The sequence below is a fragment of the Anolis sagrei genome, chromosome 6, assembly GCF_037176765.1.
Source record: "Anolis sagrei isolate rAnoSag1 chromosome 6, rAnoSag1.mat, whole genome shotgun sequence".
In the NCBI taxonomy this organism is placed as follows: domain Eukaryota; kingdom Metazoa; phylum Chordata; class Lepidosauria; order Squamata; family Dactyloidae; genus Anolis; species Anolis sagrei.
In genome coordinates, this window is record NC_090026.1 from 26,849,798 (window position 1) to 26,870,972 (window position 21,175).

A 21,175-nucleotide genomic window follows, 5' to 3' on the forward strand; every position below is an offset into this window, starting at 1 on the left:
ATTTTGATGTTTTACCATCCCTGTAGGAGGCTTCTCTCATGTTCCCGCATGAGGAGATGGAGCTGACAGAGGGAGCTCATCTGCATTCTTCCAAAATTTGAACCTCCAACCTGTTGGTCTTCAGTCCTGCTGGCACAAGGGTTTAACCCATTGTGCCACTGGGGGCTCCAAGCAAACATCCATGTTTTGCAAAGTGCTATAATACATTACTGCTTTTGGCATCTTTTACAATTTCACTTATGCCTGTAGGAAAAAAACCCCACTATTCTAATTTTGTGATTTTGTATTTGTATCAATATAAAACTGCAAGAACTATTTCTTTAAAATTATTTCCAGAGCCCTCTTCGGCAAATAATTCTTCCTTTCACTGGATATCTATTGTCTCTCATCTTCGAAGAAGGTACATCAGGGATGAAGAAAACAGCATTGTGCAAGAGGTCCCTACTGCTGTTCCTCTTCTTCCCCTACCCTTCTTCCCACCTCTCACAGCCAGGCAGAAGGAAAGAGAAAAACAAGAGAGGCAAGGGGTAAATCGAGTGCGCTAACATTCCCCTTTAATAACCCGACACACTAGAAGTACAGTGGCTTTATTTTGGCCAGGAGCTTGCAGGAGTCACTGGAGAGGCAGAGAGAGAGAGAGAGAGAGAGTTCATTGCTGGGCAGGCCCCGGTGGAGACAGCACTGCCCCGCTTACATTTTTATTACTACTATTATTAGCATTCGTTGTTTTGGTTGTCTTTTTATTTTTCCTTAAAAACCAGACACACAAGTGAGTTGATTCTAAAAGGAAGACTTCCAGGCCCGACCCAGCCTCCCCACAGCCACGGCACCTGCGGCAGAGCAGAGGTGGCTGAGCACCCCTCTTTAGCTTTCCAGACTCACACAACCCTCACAAGCCTCCCACATGTAATAAATAGTTACGCTCAGAAGCCTTGGTGCCCAGCTTGGGGGGGGGGGGGGTTAGAATAGCCAAGTGGCCTGCAGCAGCTCACAGAGAAGGGTGATACTGCGCTGTGGGCGGGGAGCGCCTGAGCAGAGGGAGCCTTCTGTTCTTAGCAGCAAAACCACAGCACCCCCCACCCTCACCCACAGAAAGGCAAATGGGCACCAATGTGGGGTCCCACATACCCGGTCCCAGGGGAGGGCACATGACTACCCCAACATGGTGGGTGGGGCAAAGCAGCAGTAACCTCACCCCTCTCCCCACAGCAACACATAGGGAGAGTGGCAAGAGAGGTATGAGGATCTGGCGAGGCAGCAGTTGCCGAGGCGCCAGGCTGGCAGACGGATGGTAGGAAGGCGAGCAGGTGGGGCGAGGAAGTAGGGGGAGCAGATGGAAGGGGGCCCCTGCCAATTTCTGACTCCTGTGCCCCCTTGATGGCTGAAGGCAGCGGTGTTGGCAGAGTCCCGTAGGAGAGCTGGAAGGGAGATGAAGGGGCAAGGGGAGGGCAGGTTTGTGCCCGGAGCCGGTCAGTTCTATTTGAGGCAACGCTCAAAGTAAGTGGAGCCAATGTAACCGCCCCGCATAGAGCGCTGGACGTTCTGCTCAAACAGGCGTCTGTTATTCTGGAGGACTTCAGCAGCCTCTTTGTTCAGGGGATCTTCAGGGTTTGGCTCCTATGAAAAAAAGAGAACATGGTTAAACTTCAAAGAGCCTTGGGCCTTCGAAACAACGAAGACCTTATAATGGCATAAGTTCAGCTAGATGCAAGATTAAATTCCAACACTTCCTGTTTTATAACAAGTCAACAGAGTTGACCATCACTTATCTATGTATTTCCTATATCCAGTCCTAGCCCATGTCCATCCCTGTAAATCAGACGGTTAAGCGATACTCCATTTTTTGCATATTTGTAATTGAACTGCAATTTGGCAGAAATGTGAATAATCTGTCTCTCACTAGAGAATTCAACAAACTGAAAATCAACTTAAAATTCACCAATGATGTCAACTAGCAAAAATCTTAGGAAATGGAGAAGGAACCAAAAAGACATCTCAGTTGCCAACAGCCAGTTAAGTTTCTTACTCCTCTCCTATTCATCTCATGCAGGTCGGTTTCCAGCCTTGCTCAGTCTAGGATTTCATCTGCTCTGAGAGAACACAGAACTTCAGCATAGCATTATAAGGGCTTTGCATTGAAAACGTCTGTGATCTCAATAACTCGAAACCAAATTAAATATGGCCATTAAAAGCATGGGAACCTCCAAGAAGCTGCATACCCCATTTCTCAAATGTGAGAGACAAGGTAATATATCAGTCAGATGATTAATCTTAGCCAAAAAAGGGCCACATATAGAGGAAAACTATACTGGCTCTATACAACTTCTTTTCATGATGCCATATTTTGATTATGATCTTGGATTGCGTGGATTTAATAATGTGTTTTAATATTTATATGATTTTAAATTCATGTTTTCATGTACATGTTTATTTTATGTCTGTTATGTATATGGCATCAAATTGTTACCTTTCTAAGGCTGCTCTGAATCCCCTTTGGGGTTGAGAAGGGCGGGATATAAATACTGTATATAAATAAATAAATTCCAAGTCTCCAAAGTTAGTATTAACTGTATTGACATAATCTATGTATTTTTTTCCACTACACCAATGTCCAACTTGGGAACAAAGGCTTCCTCAAGCTAAAGCAATCTTCCTCAAAGATGTAGGAAAATGCAAAACAGCTTTAAAGCCAGGTACCTAACACACAACCAGAAAAACTGCATGATGGCAAAAGGAGGACAGAGAGAAGTCAGCAGAATCAAGCAGGGAAGCTCTTCCCATGTCATTGTTTTCACTTCAACCTGATGATTATATAAACCAGCGTCCAAGTTCTGTCAAAACAAGTTAAGCAAAACGGCCTTTAGCCTCTGTGATCACAAAGTTTCCGATAGTTGGGTTTGCATTGTTTTGGGGGCAAAAGTTCTCATGAATTGAGAAGCCCTTTCCCACTGCCTTGTACCCACCCCAAGAGGGAATCTTTGAAACTGCCCCAATTTAATCAAGGCAAAATATATCAGTCTCTTAGCATGACAGCATCAGTTCTTGGTCTTAGCAAATAGAAAACAAGACAAGAGAAAAGCAAGTCTATACTATACAATCAACCCTCTACATTTTTTTTATCCAAGAGAACTTTTCTTTAGGAATGTCTACGCTTTCAAGAACAACTCTCCATCAACTTCCACTGGAAGCTAACCATAGATTCTCACTGGAAGACAGATTCCTAGTGGTAACAGTTTAATAGACTCTTAATAATTAAATCTGCAAATTTCAAACCTGCAAATGTGGACATCCAAATGATTTTTTAAAGAAACCTACAGAAGAGTGTTGCTTCAGTAATAATGATCAAGGATAGAGATAATGCATGCTAACAACTTTGTTTCGCCACTATTCTGACACTCTGCCTCATGATCACAGGATTGTTTCAGGAAGGGGTTTGTGACCTGCCTAGCAGCAGCCCCACATTGCACTAGAGTTGCCCCCCTCACCATGAATGTGTCTCCTAAAAGACAGGGAACAGCATAGTTTCCCCTGTAGTCACTGACCACAAGGCAAAACAAGGATTTTAGAACTATTAAGACACATGACCTCAAATGCTCTCCTGTCTTTCACCTTCTCCACCAACAAGTCTTGTAACTTGATAACCAGGCCTGCTTCAGCTTTCCAATGTCCTGTGGTCAACTTTTCCCACTTGCTTTCAAGAAAAGGGAGGTTGATGAAGAGCCCCAAAGCATAAAACTGACCAACAACAAAGCATGGAATGTCTGGTACTGTGGTCACCAAAGACTCATGGTGAAAGAACATGACTTCTTGAAATATCAGTCGAAATAGGCTACAAGTATCAAATATACAGCTGGGAAGCAAAGAGAGAATGGTACATCTCCAAAAACTGCTGTATCAGGCTAGGATGTTTAAAAAACGGGTCTTTAACTTTGCTTCATTGGTGTAATTTGCATATTCCTGTCCATTTCAAGATATATTATGCCCATACAAGAATTCGATTACATTTAAACAATAGTTATTGATTGCCAGTTTCTTAAAACCACCTAATTTAAAGCAATGCCTAAAGGCAATAGGAACATGCTAATATTAAAAGTGAACGCACATGAATTAAATTTTAATTTCCTATGTAGGAGGACAAACATGAGGCAGAAATGTGTGTTTTGAAAATAAGCATCACTGGTCCAGTAAATCATGCAGATCAGTGGTGTCAAACATGTGGCCCTCCAGGTGTTTTGAGCTTCAGCTAGCTCCCAAAATTCCCAGCACTGGACAAGCTGACTCTGGCTTCTGGGAGTTGGAGGCCCAAACTTCTGGAAGGCCACAAATTTGGCAGATATATTTTCCATACAATCTGTAAAATTCTGGGTAAACAACAAATGGTTCTTGGCCATGGATTGAAGTCTTGCAAGGCACCCTAGCGTTCTGGGGCTCTATATAGTGCAAGGAGACACTTTGGAAGGTTAGCTGGGGAAGGAGGGCAACACAGCCACAACATCATGAAGTTGTCCACCTTCGTTTGAACTCTTGACCAAGGAGTATGGACATTTATTTTCTACCTCACGGAAAAGCACTGTTCTGCTCAGTGGCTATTAGACTTGTTTGCATTTCTGGGCACCTAGTCTTCAGATTAATTATCTTGCTAGTAAAATTTATCTATTTATTTATTTGCAACATTTCTACCCCGCCTTTCTCCACCCCACAGGGGACTCAAGGCAACTATTTGATTCCATAAAACAATATACAATTAAAATAAACATTTAAACAAAATTATAGAATTAATTTAAACAATTAAAAACATTTAAGACAATATCTCCACAATTAATCGCATAATCCTGAAGCATAATCTGGGCCGTTCCAATAGTCATTGCACATCATTCTACATCTATCTATTGCACAAGGACACGAGACAGAAATTCTTAACTTCAAGAAGATGTTGCTGAAAGCAGGTACAGGCTGCAAATGAATACACACCAAACTGGGAGTAAGTCTCACTAGCATAATGAGAGTAAATAATTTTGGATTGTGCATAACAAAATGTTACAGTTATGATGCTGACTGGTAGAATATCAGAGCTTCATCTTTTTCACAAACAAATGTTCTAGTTGTTATAGAAACCAATCAGTATACAAACTCGGTGCTGAAACAAATGTAACAGGAGTTTTGTCACTGAATTAAAATCAATTCCCTGAGACTTTAACATCAGCCACAGACTGCCAAGACCAACACTTATGGTTTGCCTGCAATGTCAGGAAGACTGCTGTGCAAAGGCAAATCTGCAACTCAAATCCTTCTTGCAGACTGGCTGACACCACAGCACATGCATCCTACCCAAACACAGCTATATAAAGTTGCCTTTGCTTCATTTGTGCACTGTCTCACACTAAACACCCACAAGATCTTCAGGATGTAAAGCGTTCTTCCTTCTGCACCATTTCTTCCTTGTTTCTACACCCACTTTATCCTCAGACTGATCATAGATAAAGCAGGATTTTGGAAAGGCATAGCTGTCCTCACATTCCTCTCCCTTCACACTTTCATTTCCACACATACTCACCAAGAAGAGATACTGCAGGCCATAAATTATAGAGTTTATTGTTAGTACAGGCTTCCAGTCCTCTCTGTGGGGAAAAAACAAAGGGGCGATTGAAGAGATAGGAAAGTAGCCTCAAATGAGATAAATGTATACAAATATAAGATTTAGGCTCAATGTGAAGTTACAACTCACTACACTAGACCCAAATTCACCAGTAATTTTGCAGAGTCAGGAGAATGATTTTAAAAACTCAAATGCTTGAAAAGACAGTTATCCTTCCCAAGGGGCAGATACAAGAACCCAAGATACATCTGAATCACATTATCACAATTCCACCAAAAATAGACAGACTCTTATCTATCAAGGCAATTCCAATTTTCTCCCTGTGCGTTGTTTCAATTTTTATTACTCTCCTGACAGTTAAGGGTTGGGAAATTAGAAGTAGATTGGTCTCTTGCTGTCCAAAATCCTTCTAGTGGCCTTTTTGACCACCCTCTTGATTGATTTTCAGCTGGTTTCTAATGGCGACATTGGGATGATAAACCTCTTTCTGGCTTCTTTAAGGATGAAAAATAGCTTCAGGGAGCTTCTGAAACCACATTGAATTTTCATGGCCCACATGTGACCCAAGGACCACACTTTGTCCACCCAGGCTTTAGTTATTCAAATGTCCCCAAATTTAGCTTTCCAAGCAACCACTGGATTTTATGAAGAGAAACTTGAAATATATACTTATTATCTAGAACAGTGGTTCTCAACCTGTGGGTCTCCAGGTGTTTTGGCCTACAACTCCCAGAAATCCCAGCCAGTTTACCAGCTGTTAGGATTTCCGGGAGTTGAAGGCTAAAACATCTGGGAATCCACAGGTTGAGAATCACTGATCTAGAATGTCCAAAATTTTGAGATTGTTCACATCTAGAAATACAACTTTTTTGCTAATTTGGACAATTTTTTTACAGAAGAAAAGATGTCTCTCCCTGTCCCTCCACATACTCAAGTCCCATTTGGAACAGAGAGATGGAATCTACCAGAAATATGCACATTAACTCTTATTAAGCCAAATAACTCATTCTACTGTTTTGACATAATAAATTGTGCCCTATAAAACTCAGCACATCAAACAAGTTTTTGTATTCATTACAGTTACAAAGTAAGCCTATAGATTTTAACTTAGAAGAGGTAGTCAGAAGGGTTACATGTCATAATAAGTCTGGTTGTTCTTCACTTCATTCATACAAGTTAACCACATACCTGGATATGAGATTAAAGGACTTGGTCTACATGATTACACTGGCCTCGATCAGAGATGGGAATTATGCTATCCTCAATCTAGATCATTGATTCTCAACCTGTGAGTTCCCACATGTTTTGGCCTTCAACTCCCAGAAATCCTAACAGTTGGTAAACTGGCTAGGGTTTCTGGGAGTTTTAGGCCAAAACACCTGGGGACCCACAGGCTGAGAACCACTGCTCTAGATGCTATTAAACCATAATTCTCAGAAGTCCTAGTGAGCACACCAATGATGAGGGATGCTGGAGGTTATAGTTCAACATCATTTGGGGTGTTGCACTATTCCCAGTTCAGGCATAAAACCAGTTATTTATTGCTATTTGAGAAGAACGTGCATGAGAGTTGATTCCTCACTGGTTCAATGGGCCTACTGGAATTGGAATTAACAATTCAATTTAGGCATTTGATATGGGGGGAAAAAGGTTCAGCAAAAGATCAAAAGAAAGTATGCTCCATACCTGAGGATATTTAGGCAAACGTTGCCTTCTAGGTCTATGTTTGGGTGATACACCATGGTCTCACACTTGACCTTGGGTGGGTCATGTGGGTAGCCTTGCCCCACCTACAGTTGATATAGAAGGAAGAAACATACAGTTGTAAATCTCCTTATGACCATGATCAACACCTCCCAAATGAAACAGTTCCACTACACAAAGGAACTTCCATACCTACACAGAATTCCTAGAATACATTTTAGGATTCACCATCTCTTCACACACAGCAGTTGGCCTTATAAAATTGGTCAGAATCCAACCATCCTCGACAACACTTGGTACATCAGACTAAAGAGGAACTCCTAATTTCTCTACTCATGTGCCGTATCAGGTGTGCTACAGGTTCTTTGTTGTTGTTCATTCATTCAGTCGTTTCCGACTCTTCATGACCTCATGGACCAGTCCACAACAGAGCTCCCTGTCGGCCATCACTTCCCCCAGCTCCTTCAGAGTCAAGCCAGTCACTTCAAGGATGCCATCCATCCATCTTGCCCTTGGTCAGCCCCTCTTCTTTTGTCCTTCCATTTCCCCCAGCATAATTGTCTTCTCTAAGCTTTCCTGTCTCATCATGATGTGGCCAAAGAAACAAGGAAGAAGTACTTTGGCTACAGGTTCTACTTACTTCAAAATGCTTTTTACTGTAATATTTCCATTTCAATAGCTTTATTTTTTCAGTAGGTCACTTTAAGGTTACTAGTGAAGGAAAGTGTCAAAATCCTGAGTGGGGGCAATGAGCATTATAGGCCTAAATATATTAAGGAGCAAAGTATCTGTACTCCCACCTTGTACAGCCGAACATCAGAAGTTGCAAGATCTCATTAATTTGGGGTCAAGTCTGCATTTCACCTAAGCCATAGCACAATGAACCAAAGACACCTTTCAGAATTAAAACAATCCAACTTACAATTGCGGATTGTGTGGTTTTATACTGATAGTAATGTTTTATAATGTTTTAATGTATTTAAGTTTAATTTTAAAGTTTTAACTGCATTTTGTTGTGAAGGCATTGAATTATTGCCTATATGTAAGCCGCCTTAAGTCCCCTACAGGGTAGAGAAAGTTAGAATATTAATACAGTAAATAAAATAAATCAATTTTATGTCACATTTTTTTCAAGGGAAAGGCATGAAAAAGCAGTCTACCAGCTTATCAGAAACTAGATGTTCTGTTGAGCAGAGCTTCTAAGCCTCAGAGAACCTTATTATCTCTTCACTCCAACCTGCTCCTTAGCCCTTATCACTTCAAGCCACTACAATATTTCACACTCAGCGAAACCACCGCAACACAGTCCAGACCAAAACCACATAAAAATCCTAGAAATGCAAGTACACTGCAATTTATTGCATATATAAAACTTGCATTTGCTTGGCTTGAAATCCAAGATTTTCAAACACAGAGCACTCTACATTCCTGGCACATCCCAGAGAGGAACCCTGTCCACTGTTACCTTGGAAAATAGCTCATTGCTCTATTGTCTCTCCCAACTCCAGACCCTATAATTTTTAACTATTGACCTTTTTTGAAGTAAGAAATATCTCATTTCTAGCAAATAGGCTTACCTTGACCAAACAGCCTTGAAAAGGAGGAGCAGCCTGTTTATTTAACAGGCCGAGGAACTAGGGTAAACTCTGTCCCACACCCACCCTACCCTTTATCCCCACCCAAACCTGGAACTCTGTGCAGTGACTCATAAAATCTCCCAAAGATATTGCAAATATCCCAGAAAGCTTAGGGACCCCCCCCCCAAAAAAAAAAAACCCAAAATCAAACACAGGAAGGCAGAAAGAATTATATTTTAGTTATGTGTGAGGACTGTATGACATCCGTTTCTCCGTGGTTGTTACTAAGACAAATTCATCATTTATTTTTCTTTTAAGCAAAATAAAAGAAGGCATTGAAAGCTAAACAGGCTGCTTGAAATGTACTGAAGGCACCTAGCCATACTGTTATTTTAACTGCCTGCTAAGACAAACCAATACAGCCCAATGCATATATGTTACACACCCCATCCCATCAAACACCAAAAGTTTAGACAGAGAAGCTACTTACCTTAAAACTGAAAACAAACTTCCCACCTTTATAGAAGCCCTAGAAGGCAAAAATGAAAATTTCTAAGCAAGTTTTACTCCAAACTAGATCAGCTGCAAGAAAAAGGTGGGGATGCATGTTTTACTAGAACAATATATTTAGTTCTAATCCCTAAAGCAAAACAGTCAAAACTGAAGATTGTTCTATCACATAGTGCACTCTGCATATATTTCCTCACTGTGAACCCTCAGATTCTAGACGTTACGCCCAGTTCCTCCAGCCTGTAAATCAGAATTATTTGTAATAATCTGCACTAGACTTGAAAGTTAAAAAACACTGGATATTTTGGGATGTATGCATGCATGTGCACACTAAGAAGCCAAAAGAGTAAACTTTGATCTACAATGGGAGGACTGATCCCTGTGTTTAGAAAATGATCACAAATCTGTTTTCCACAAATTGCCAACACAATTGAACTTTTCAATAGTCATAATTACCACAAAGCCTCATCTGAAAAGGCAAAATTTCTCAGGTTCACATGTGATGTGGCCAGTACTAATTAGCACAAGTCATTTACTCATCTGAACTGATTTATTCCAGATGCTGAAAGACAACAGTGAATGATATGTTATTGGCCTAGTGTGGATATAATGAACACACCACAAAATACTTTCTTCCTGCAATTCCCATGTGATGCAAACCTTGAAATACATCATTAATTGACAGCCATTGTAAGTCACTCTGGGCTTTTTCGCCTCACCATGTGGAAGCACATCCAGAAAGATGATTCCCACACAGGAAAAAATTAAAACTTCACAGTGATAACTGGACCACAGAAACCAAAAATTTAATATACTAAAGTGACAACTGCAAACACAGAATTAACACAGTAGTAAAAATCAATCCAAATTAACTTCAAAATTCAATTCCCTATCAGTTTACTATACTTATTAGGATTTAAGCACTCTCGACACATCATGTCCATATCTGCTCCAGCCAAAATTAGGTGCCACAGGGAAAGAGCACTGATTCAAATTTTAGGATCAGGATTGCAAGCAGTACTGCTTGAGAATTCTCTGCACTGAAGCCTAGAAGGGAATATGGCCAGTGAACTCTGGATACATGGCAATGGCTAGAGCAGAAGAATCTAAGCACTGCTGGGGTACAGCAGAGGCTTCACTGAGAAAAATAGGGCTGTTCTATAATTAATTATGTGAATAGTAAGTTCTAAAACCAGAAATGTATGGCTTGCTAAACTCCTTCAAAGAAAGCAAGGCAAGGCTGATCAAGAGTAGATATTCCAACCATACTGCTAATTTCTCCCAACACTGCATGATGCTCCTTTACAGTATAACAGATGTATAATGTGGTTCACATATTTAAAATGTAAAAAAATATGAATAATAGTGATATTTCAAACTTGCACAACCAACAAGACTAAACCCAAGAGCAATTCTCTACAGATGTTAAACAATATCATTGGACATCTTGGGCCAGTGTCTAAATATCCAGAATGGAAGTGCCAGGTTTCAGAACTACCATTCTGGAGTGGCCTTCTGCTGTACTCCAGAGTAATACTTCTGAGGAAGATCACAAAATCCTGAAAAACATTTATAATATGTACACCATGGAAGATGACTTACATGTATCTAGTGAATAACTTCAAGCCAAAATACAAAGGCAGCACTTTATCATAGATATGTATTTCAAATGCCAACACAGTCTTGAAGATTAAAACATTTTAAGTAGACACTCTTAATTCCAGGTTTTTCAGATGAGACCCATTACATAGGCAGAAGCACAAAAGAAAACAGTCAGCAAGCTCAAGTACAGCTTGCCAATTCACTGAAGTTAAGACCCAGAAATTCAAGAATGCCTCAGATTGGTATGGGTTATTGACTCCTGTCAACAGACGTAAACTTCCTTGATGTACTAGTTCAACTCCAATCTGAGCTGTTGTGCAATACAGCTATGGGACACACCCACTGAGGCTTCCCACAGGGCACAATCAGAATGTCAAATTGCAGCATGTCATGTCAGATAGACAGGTCCCTAACAAATGACTCACCTCATCTGGGCAGATAACTAACTTGAAGTTGAGGAGGTCATCCTGGTCTGAAAAGTCTATTTCACACGTTTTCGGCAAATTCAGTTCATTAATATCTGGAAGGGGGGAAAAAGAAGTAGTCAGTTAGCTGAGGATGACTGCTTAATAAGATTGGCACCCAGATAAATAGAAAACTATGCCTTCCTTTTCATGCCAAAATCCACTGGCATTTTTTTTTTTTTTACCTGTACTGGATTTGTACTTTGCTGAAAATAGATACAACTTCATTAGGAACCAGGAGGAGAAAAGATTCTCTAGCCACTTTGGGCCCTTCCACACAGCCATATAACTCAGAACATCAAGGCAGGATAACCCACAAAATCTGTTTTGAATTGGGTTATCTGAGTCCACACTATCATATATCCCAGTTCAAAGCAGATAATGTGGGATTTTATACAGCTACAAGTGAAAAACCTCTCTTATGTCTATTATATATATAACCAAGAAGAGGAACCTATTTCTTTTTCTCACTATCAAGAAAAAAAAGAAAAACACAGTGTTAACAATTTCTGAAGTGTTAACTGGGATTCCAATTTACTTTCAGCTTCTATTCCCATTGTATGCCATTTGACTAGGCACGCTCTTCCTTCTAAACTAACGTGTTTGTCCCAAGGAATAAAACAGTGGAAGACTCTACATGTGCTCCTTTGACCTCCTTAACGGATAGGAAAAAAACACAAAATTACTAAATACGTGACTTGAGAAAGGTTCAGCCACAGGAATCAAACAATAACCAGCTATCTCTGCCATTACTTTTGCCTCCTACTCCAAGAATTTAAGAGAAGTACCCCAGCCTACCAACCCAGAATTCCAACCAGGGCGTGAACCCTTACATCTCTTAAGCAACTGTAAGAAATTATTAAACATGAACCTTCCAGTTTCTATTTTGGCTCTGACACAAATTCATCAGCAGTCTCACACAAATGTCTCTCTCTGAGACCTCTGCCATATCCTCCACCTTTCTATAACAAGTTACTGGCATACCTAAAAGGGTTGCTATAAGGATTACAATCATAAAGTGAATAGAGATCTAAACACTCTCAAGTACTATTTGTGCACCCCATATCTGGAATTCTGAAATCCAAAAGTTCTCAAAAATCCAAAACTGTTTACATGGGTGGCTGAGATACTGGGCCCCTTGATTTCTGGTGGTTGTACAAAATTATTGAAAATGACCTTATGACTATGTATGTAAGGTAATTTTGAAACATAAATGAATTTCATGTTTAGACTTGGGTCCCATCTCCAAGCTATCTCATTAGGAATGTATATACTAATACAGGTATTCCAGAGTTTGGAAAAAAATCCAAACTCTAAAACATTTCTGATCCAAAGTATTTTGGATGAGGGATTCTCATCTTTTACCCTGTATAAAGGACAAAGGGTGCATCAAACTTCGGCACTTCAGGTGTTCTGGACTTAACTCCAGCAATTCCTAACAACCTATTGTGGGAGTTGAAGTCCAAAACACCTGGAGGTCCTAAGTTTGCCCATGCCTGATCTACACTGTAGAATGAATGCAGTTTGACAGTACTTCAACTGCTGTGGCTCAATGCTATCGAATCCTGGGAGTTCAGTATAACATGGCCACAGTGTACTGTGCATGTAAACCTCCCTGAGCCCTTGTGGGGAAATGGGACAGAATACAAATAAATTTGTTGTTGTTATTATTATTATTATTATTCTTGGTGCCTCACCAAACTTCAACTTCCAGGATGGGGATTGACAGCACTTGGAACAGCCACAGTCCAATGAGAGCTACAGTTTCACAAGACCTTTAGCAGACATAAGCAAACTTGGGCCCTCCAGGTATTTTGGAGTTCAACTCCCACAATTCCTAACAGCCAGACTGTTGAAGTCCAAAACACCTGGAGGACCCAAGTTTGCCCATGCTTGGAATAATGGCAGTTGAAACGGTGTCAAACTGCATTCATTCCACTAAACCAGTGATTCCAAAACTCTAGTCCTCCAGGTGATTTGGACTTCAAGGTCCAGAGACCAGGAATTATTGGAGCCAGAGTCCAATGAGAGCTATAGTTCACAAAGCCTTTAGCAGGCATAGGCAAATTTGGGCCCTCCAGGTGTTTTGGACTTCAACTCCCACAATTCCTAACAGCCGGTAGTTTGCCCATGTCTGGAATAATGACAGTTGAAGTGGTATCAAACTGCATTCATGCCACAAAACCACTGATTCTAAAACTCTAGTCCTCCAGGTAGTTTGGACTTCAAGAATTTAGCAGGCATAGGCAAACTTGGGCCCTCCAACAGCCTACTGGCTGTTAGGAATTGTGGGAGTTGAAGCCCAAAACACCTGGAGGGCCCAAGTTTGCCCATGCCTGGAATAATGGCAGTTGACGTGGTATCAAACTGTATTCATTCCACAAAACCACTGATTCTAAAACTTCAAGGCCTAGAGAGGAGGAATTCTGGGAGCCAATTTCCCAAAATGTTTGGAAGGCCAGAGTTTGGGAGCTATTGTTTTGCTCCCTTCTTTCTTTCTTGACCCTCCCAACCTTTCTGGATGCGGAGCTGGGCGGCGGAGGCCTTCTTGCTGGAGCCTTTGGTCCCTCCGGCCGATTCCTCCTCTTTCTTCTGCTGCTTCAGGGAGAAAAGCTTGATCATCGTGGCGGGTCTTTGGGGTCGGCGGCGGCGGTGGCCTAGGGGATGGTGGCTCCCTTCTCGCCTCCCTCCCTTCCTTCCTGGCTGGCTTGCCCTTCGGAGGAGGCCCCAACCTCTCTCTCCTCGTCCTCCCGCTCGGCCTAGTCACCCAGAGCCGGGGCCTTGGGGAGGGAGAAGGGAGAGGAGAGAGGGAGGGAGGGAAAGGGCGAAGGAAGGCGGCGGCGGTGGCGGCAACGACTCCGAAGGCCTGGCCTAAAGTGGGGCCAAAGAGAAGCCGGTGAATGGAGAGGGGGGAAGGCGGGCGGGCGGGACACAAGAGGAGGAGGAGAAAGAGGAGGAGATGGGGGGAAGAGAGAGGGGGACGGACCGAAGAAAGGGGGAAGAAGGGGGAGGCGAGAAGGCCGAGGAGGGGAGGAGAGGGACCGAGCAAACGGGGCCGCCCCGCCTCAGAGCGTCGCCGCCGCCGCTCCTGCTTTTCCCTACTGAGTCTCTGTGTCCCAGTCGGAAGGCAACGGACAGCCCACTTCGGCCTTTCCCGGAAGACTGTCGGCAACTTCCGCCTCTGTCTACCTCTCTCTCTTTCTCCGGAAGCACTCCCAAGGCCGGCGGAAGGGAGAAGGGAGGCACACTCGGGTTGCTTTCAAAGCACGCTCGGGCCTTTCCGAAAGCGTTCGGGCCTTTCCGGAGATCCCCAATCGTAGCTTCGCAAAAGCCCGGAGGGCAAGAGTCGGCAATTTCCGCCACGCGTTCGGGTCTTTCTCGGAAATGTATTTCTTTACTGTCTGGGAGAGAAAGAGTCGGCAATTTCCGCCACGCATTCGGGTCTTTCTCGGAAATGTATTTCTTTACTGTCTGGGAGAGAAAGAGTCGGCAATTTCCGCCACGCGTTCGGGTCTTTCTCGGAAATGTATTTCTTTACTGACTGGGAGAGCAAGAGTCGGCAATTTCCGCCACGCGTTCGGGTCTTTCTCTTACTGACGAAGGCTTTCATGGCTGGAATCACTTAGTTGTAGGTTTTTCGGGCTATATGGCCATATTTATTTACTGCCTCAGGGGAGCCCGCTTGCTCCATCCATGTTCAACATCTACACAAATGACCAGCCACTGCCAGAAGGGACAGAGTTTCATCTATGCTGATGATCGTGCCATCACCGCTCAAGCAGGGAGCTTTGAGATGGTTGAACAGAAGCTCTCCAAAGCTCTAGGTGCCCTTACTGCCTATTACAGGGGAAACCAGCTGATCCCTAATCAATGTAAAACACAGACATGTGCCTTTCATCTCAAGAACAGACAAGCATCCCAAGCTCTGAGGATTACCTGGGAAGGAATCCCACTGGAGCACTGCAGCACACCCAAATACCTGGGAGTCACTCTGGACCGTGCTCTGACCTACAAGAAGTACTGCCTGAACATCAAGCAAAAAGTGGGCGCTAGAAACAACATCATACGCAAGCTAACTGGCACAACCTGGGGATCACAACCAGACACAGTGAAGACATCTGTCCTTGCGCTATGCTACTCTGCTGCTGAGTATGCATGCCCGGTGTGGAACACATCTCACCACGCTAAAACAGTGGATGTGGCTCTTAATGAGACATGCCGCATTATCACGGGGTGTCTGTGCCCTACACCACTGGAGAAATTACAGTTTAGCCGGTATTGCACCACCTGATACCCGTCGGGAAGTAGCAGCCAATAGTGAAAGGACCAAGGCAGAGACATCTCCAGCTCATCCCCTGTTTGGGTATCAGCCAGCACATCAACGACTTAAATCAAGAAATAGAATCTAAGATCTACAGAGACACTCGCTGGAACACCTCAGCAAGTGAGAGTCCAAAAGTGGCAGGCTCAAACCCAGAACCTCAATCAATGGCTGATACCAAATGAGAGACATCCTCCTGGGCACACAGAAGACTGGGCGACTTGGAAGGCGCTGAACAGACTGCGCTCTGGCACCACGAGATGCAGAGTCAATCTTAAGAAATGGGGCTACAAAGTGGAATCCACGACATGCGAGTGTGGAGAGGAGGAAACCACAGACCACCTGCTGCAATGCAACCTGAGCCCTGCCACATGCACAATGGAGGACCTTCTTGCAGCAACACCAGAGGCACTCCAAGTGGCCAGATACTGGTCAAAAGACATTTAATCAACTACCAAGCTTGCAAACTCTGTTTTGTCTGTTTGTTAAAAAAATGTTTAAAATGTAATACAATTGTGTGGTTGCTACTGACACGATAAATAAATAAATTTACTGCATTTTTACCGCTTTTCTCACCCCCTGGGGGACTCAAGTAATGGCAAGATTCAATGCCAATATATATACAAAACCAAAGCATAACTAAAATGATCGCATATAACTATAAAATAACCATTATAAATTAATATATTTGCAGAAATATTTAAAAAAACATGTTCAATTATTTTTTAAAAAATGATAAAAATATTTGTACAAATATTCATTAATCACAAAAGAAGATGCAAAAATATTCACCAAAATATTCGCAGGAATAATCATAAAATATCTGCAGAAATATTCATCAAAATCATCACAAAAAAGATGCAGAAATATTCACCAAAAATATTCATAGAAATAATCATAAATACAAAATTATTTGCACAAATATTCATTGAAATCATCACAAAAATATTGTCAGAAATATATATTAAAATAGCCACAGAAAGAGTTATAGATTTTGTAAGATATTTGCAGAAATATTCACAAAAGTGTTCAACAAATTGTTTCAAAAATAATCATAAAAATATTCTCAGGATTAATCAAAACATTCACAAAATATGTTCAGAAAAATATATGCAGAAATATTGAGAAAAATATTCTCAAAAATGATCCAAATATGCACAAATATATTTTCAGAAAAACATTCCTAGAAATTTTTGTAGAAATATTCATTAAAATGTTTGCTGAAATAATCAATAAAAATATTGCCAAATATTGGAAATTACCAATTTGCATTTTCAGCCATGCTGTAAAGTAGGCATGGGCAAACTTCGGCCCTCCAGGTATTTTGGACTTCAACTGCCACAAATTCCTAACAGTAGGCTGTTAGGAATTGTGGGAGTTGAAGTCCAAAACACCTGGAGGGCTGAAGCTTGGCTCAAGGCAGGTTACAAAATAATTAGAATTCCTAAACACAGCAAAAGCACTACATATAAGACTTGAGACAGAGGGTGCTGATTGCTGTTAATGTATTTCAATAGATATTTAATTATTTTAATAATTGTATTTGTTAAACCACCAGCTGCAGAAAATCTTGCTGATCGAAAGGGCGACAGTTCAAGCCTGGGTTGGGATGAGCTACCGATGTCAACCCAGCTTCTGCTCACCTAGCAGTTTGAAAACAGCAATTTGAGTAAAGGGGTAATAAAATGCACCCTTGCAGACACGCGAACGATTCAATCAGGAGAACGTCTCAGGACGACAAAGTTCCTTAGCACAAAAGATGGAGTGACAAGATCTTTTTATTCAAGTATGCCTCTGGCATGTAAACTAGTTTGCCGTTGAAGGAGTCCAGTGGAATAGGCACTGGCTGTCTTTCAACGTGTTTCCCCATGGCTGGAATCAAGCACAGCCCCAGATGCTGGAGACAGAAAAAGCTGGGAAGATGTTTATGTACTGTCTTTGTTAATTGTTTAACAGCATTGAATGTTTGCAGTATATGAATACTGTAATCCGCCCTGAGTCCCCTCGAGGAGATAGGGTAGAATATAAATAATGTGTATATGTGTGTGTGTAATTTTGTTTTAATGTTTTTGTTTCTTTGGTGTTAATTTTTTGTTTTGTTAATGTTAGCCACTTGGGAGTCTCCTTTAAGAGGAAAAAGCAGGATATAAATAATAATCACACTAATAATAATAATAATAATAATAATAATAATAATAATAATAAACTGTATCAGAAGAAACAAATTACCTGGGATGTCAAAATATTTCAAAATTGTTTTGAGTGATTGAAATATTCTGGATAAAATTACTGACTATGAATATAAGAGATATATATGTAATAAATGAATCTTCATGTTTAGGCCCGGATTCCATGCATCTCCATTATGGTTAATTGCAGGTTAATTGCTGAGCTGTTGAACTTGCTGACCGAAAGATGGGCAATTTGAATCCCGGGGGAGGGGGGGTCTGCTCCAGCTGTTAGCCCCAGCTTCTGCCATCCTAGCAGTTCAAAAACATGCAAATATGAGATCAATAGGTATTGTTTCAACGGGAAGGTAATGGCGCTCCATGCAGTATGCTGGCCACATGATCTTGGAGGTGTCTATGGACAACGTTGGCTCTTCGGCTTAAGAAATGGAGATGAGCGCGTCCCTCCAGAGTCTGGCATGGCTAGACTTAATGTCAAGAAGAAATCTTTACCGTTAGTTATTCCAAAACCCCAAACATTTTTGGCACCATTTTCCTCAAGAAAATTGGGAAACCATGAATTAAAAAAAACTTTTTCCTGAGTACACCACTCTAGAAATGTATAGCTCCTCTAGCATTCCTCTTTGACTATAGAGTTGTACTGGAAATCCTATATATGTTCTCTCTAGGAATCTGTGAGGCTCTCCAGCAGAACTCTTATGTTCAACTTCTGGCAGCAGCTAAACAATATTCTGCACTCTGTTCACCCCTGTATTCCTTATGTGAATGGGATTACTATGTACTTCATACTATTTTTGGCTCATGTATTACTAGCTTCCAACTTTCCCACTTTAAAAGCTAGTTGTGTCCAACTCTACTCTAAATTTTGGTTAGAGTACCTTGTACAATCAGCCTTCCAGGATTTGTGGGTGTAATATGGTCTAATTAATTCGTATGATCTAAGAATTAATTAGTATGATCTAAGAATTCCTGGTGGCACAGTGGGTTAAAGTGCTGAGCGTCTGAGCTTGTTGATTGAAAGGTCGCAGGTTCGATTCCGTGGAACGGCGTGAGCTTCTGCTGACAGCCCCAGCTTCTGCCAACCTAGCAGTTTGAAAACATGCAAATGTGAATAGATCAATAGGTAACGCTCCGGCAGGAAGGTAACAGCGCTCCATGCAGTCATGCCGGCCACATGACCTTGGAAGTGTCTACGAACAACGCCAGCTCTTCAGCTTAGAAATGGAGACAAGACCAACTCCCAGAGTCGGACATGACTGGACTTAATGTCAGCGGAAAACCTTTACATTTACCTTAAGAATTCCTAGATCCTCTAGTGAGACTCCACTAGAAAATGGCAATGCAATTGTGCAGGGCATAGATTTCTAGAGGTGCTTTCTCATGTTAAAATAGTTCATTCCAATTTTTCCTCATTTTCATTGGGATCCTCTGCCCCTAACCCCGGCAAATGTGGGAGACAGGATGTATTTGGATATATCATCCCTCCTTTCTGTGGCTCCCACCAATTTCTGCTCTTCCACCATGATAGTGCTAATGCGTTTCAGATTTAGTCAGTAATGCCCATTAGATCTAGGATGTCTTTTGGTGGTTGTACTTGAGAAAATGTTCCCAAGAGACTAAAGATGGATGAGTATACTATTCTTGTTCTAAGTCAAACCACATTCTAACATTTGCCACATGGAAGACATTTTGTTGTAATTCTGGAATCAAAAAACAAGAGCAATATTCAAGTTTTACCAATATGTAAACCAGTGGTTCCCAACCTTTAATTGACCAGGGACCACTCTCCAACACTAGTACCAAAAGGATTACGAATCAGTTTTTGAACAACTTTACATTCGGTTTGGTTATTTGTGATGTTGATTCAGAAAACTGCATTGGATAGACCACATCAGCTCTAGTTTGTCGCCTCTGCTTGCCCACAGAAAACCAGACATAAGCCTCAGTACTGTAAGAGGGTTTTGTGAGACCAGTCACTCTCATTGCAATGGTGTAACAACAGTGAGGCGGACCATATTTTATTTCTAGCGGACCACAGGTTGGGAACTATCTAAACTGTATTTATCTATTGGACCAATCATGCCTGTAGGTCCAATGAAGGGTACTAGGTGCTTAGTATTCTGCATTCAAAAAAGCAAGCAGCTTTTCCAACTTTTCCAAAGCTAGAGAGGCTGTAAAGAACTAGTGTAACACTAGTAATACTGCTTCACATGTCCTGCCTTGTAGGTGGGAGGAGACATCCTAGTGTAGGAGACCCTCCTTTCTATTAGAAAAGGGATTAGCAGTATTTCAGAGCAGAGCTTCTTAAACTGTGGGTCCTGATCCCACATGGGTCAAGCTCAATGTTGGGCTCAAATAGAAGTTTTATGAACACCACATAGTGAGTTGCTGTGAGTTTTCTGGGCTCTATGGCCATCTTCCAGAAGCATTATCTCCTGGCGTTTCGCTCATCTCTATGGCTGGCATCCTCAGAAATTGTGAGGTCTGTTGGAAACTAGGCAAGTGGGATTTATATATCTGTGGAATGTCCAGGGTGGGAGAAAGAACTCTTTGTCTGTTGGAGACTAGTGTGAATGTTGCAATTGGCCATCCTGATTGGCATTCAGTGGCCTTGCAGCTTCAAAGCCTGGGTGGCTGCTGCCTGGAGGATCCTTTATTGGGAGGTGTTAGCTAGCCCTGATTGATTCTTGCGACTTTTACACATTTACAATGCAGTATTTATATTAGACTGACTCTGCAGGTGAGGCTTCATCTGTACTTCATAAAAAGGAAAATCAAGTCTGTTTTGCAAGGCTTGCAAATGCTGATTTGTTATCAGTAAATATTTGATTTCTGTATCTATTTTACATACCTACATACCCGGGGTCATGTAAACATTTCTCAGGCCAAGAGGAGTCTCAAGTGGAAAGGTTTAAGAAGCCCACTCTTAAGAGCACACATTCTAATAAGATAATTAAAAGATTCCAAAAGAAACCAATTCATCTAGCCATGACTCCATGTGCCCCCAACCTCACGTTCCAATTTCTCTCTCTTGTCAAGAAAAAATGTATTTGAAGATCTGGGAAGCAAACACCACATATACAGGAAGGGGGCAAAGGTTGCTAAATCTAGTATAGTATAATGTACCATGAATGCTCTCAGGCAAGCCACCCCCCCCCCACAAAAAAACAAAAACAAAACAGAAGGTACTGCTTTCAAACTAACAAGACACA

At 41.6% G+C, this 21,175-nt stretch overlaps 1 protein-coding gene across 1 annotated transcript; it reads right to left on the reverse strand.

The window, feature by feature from the left end:
* Window positions 1-532: 532 nt before the first annotated feature.
* On the reverse strand, window positions 533-14,660 carry UBE2M (ubiquitin conjugating enzyme E2 M). The gene is made up of 6 exons (XM_060780676.2): window positions 13,967-14,660; window positions 11,415-11,509; window positions 9,368-9,406; window positions 7,283-7,386; window positions 5,555-5,618; window positions 533-1,617 (listed from the first exon to the last, which is right to left on the reverse strand). The coding sequence occupies exons 1-6, from the start codon at window positions 14,073-14,075 to the stop codon at window positions 1,477-1,479; spliced, it is 552 nt and encodes a 183-aa protein (XP_060636659.1). The 5' UTR covers window positions 14,076-14,660; the 3' UTR covers window positions 533-1,476.
* Window positions 14,661-21,175: the final 6,515 nt, after the last annotated feature.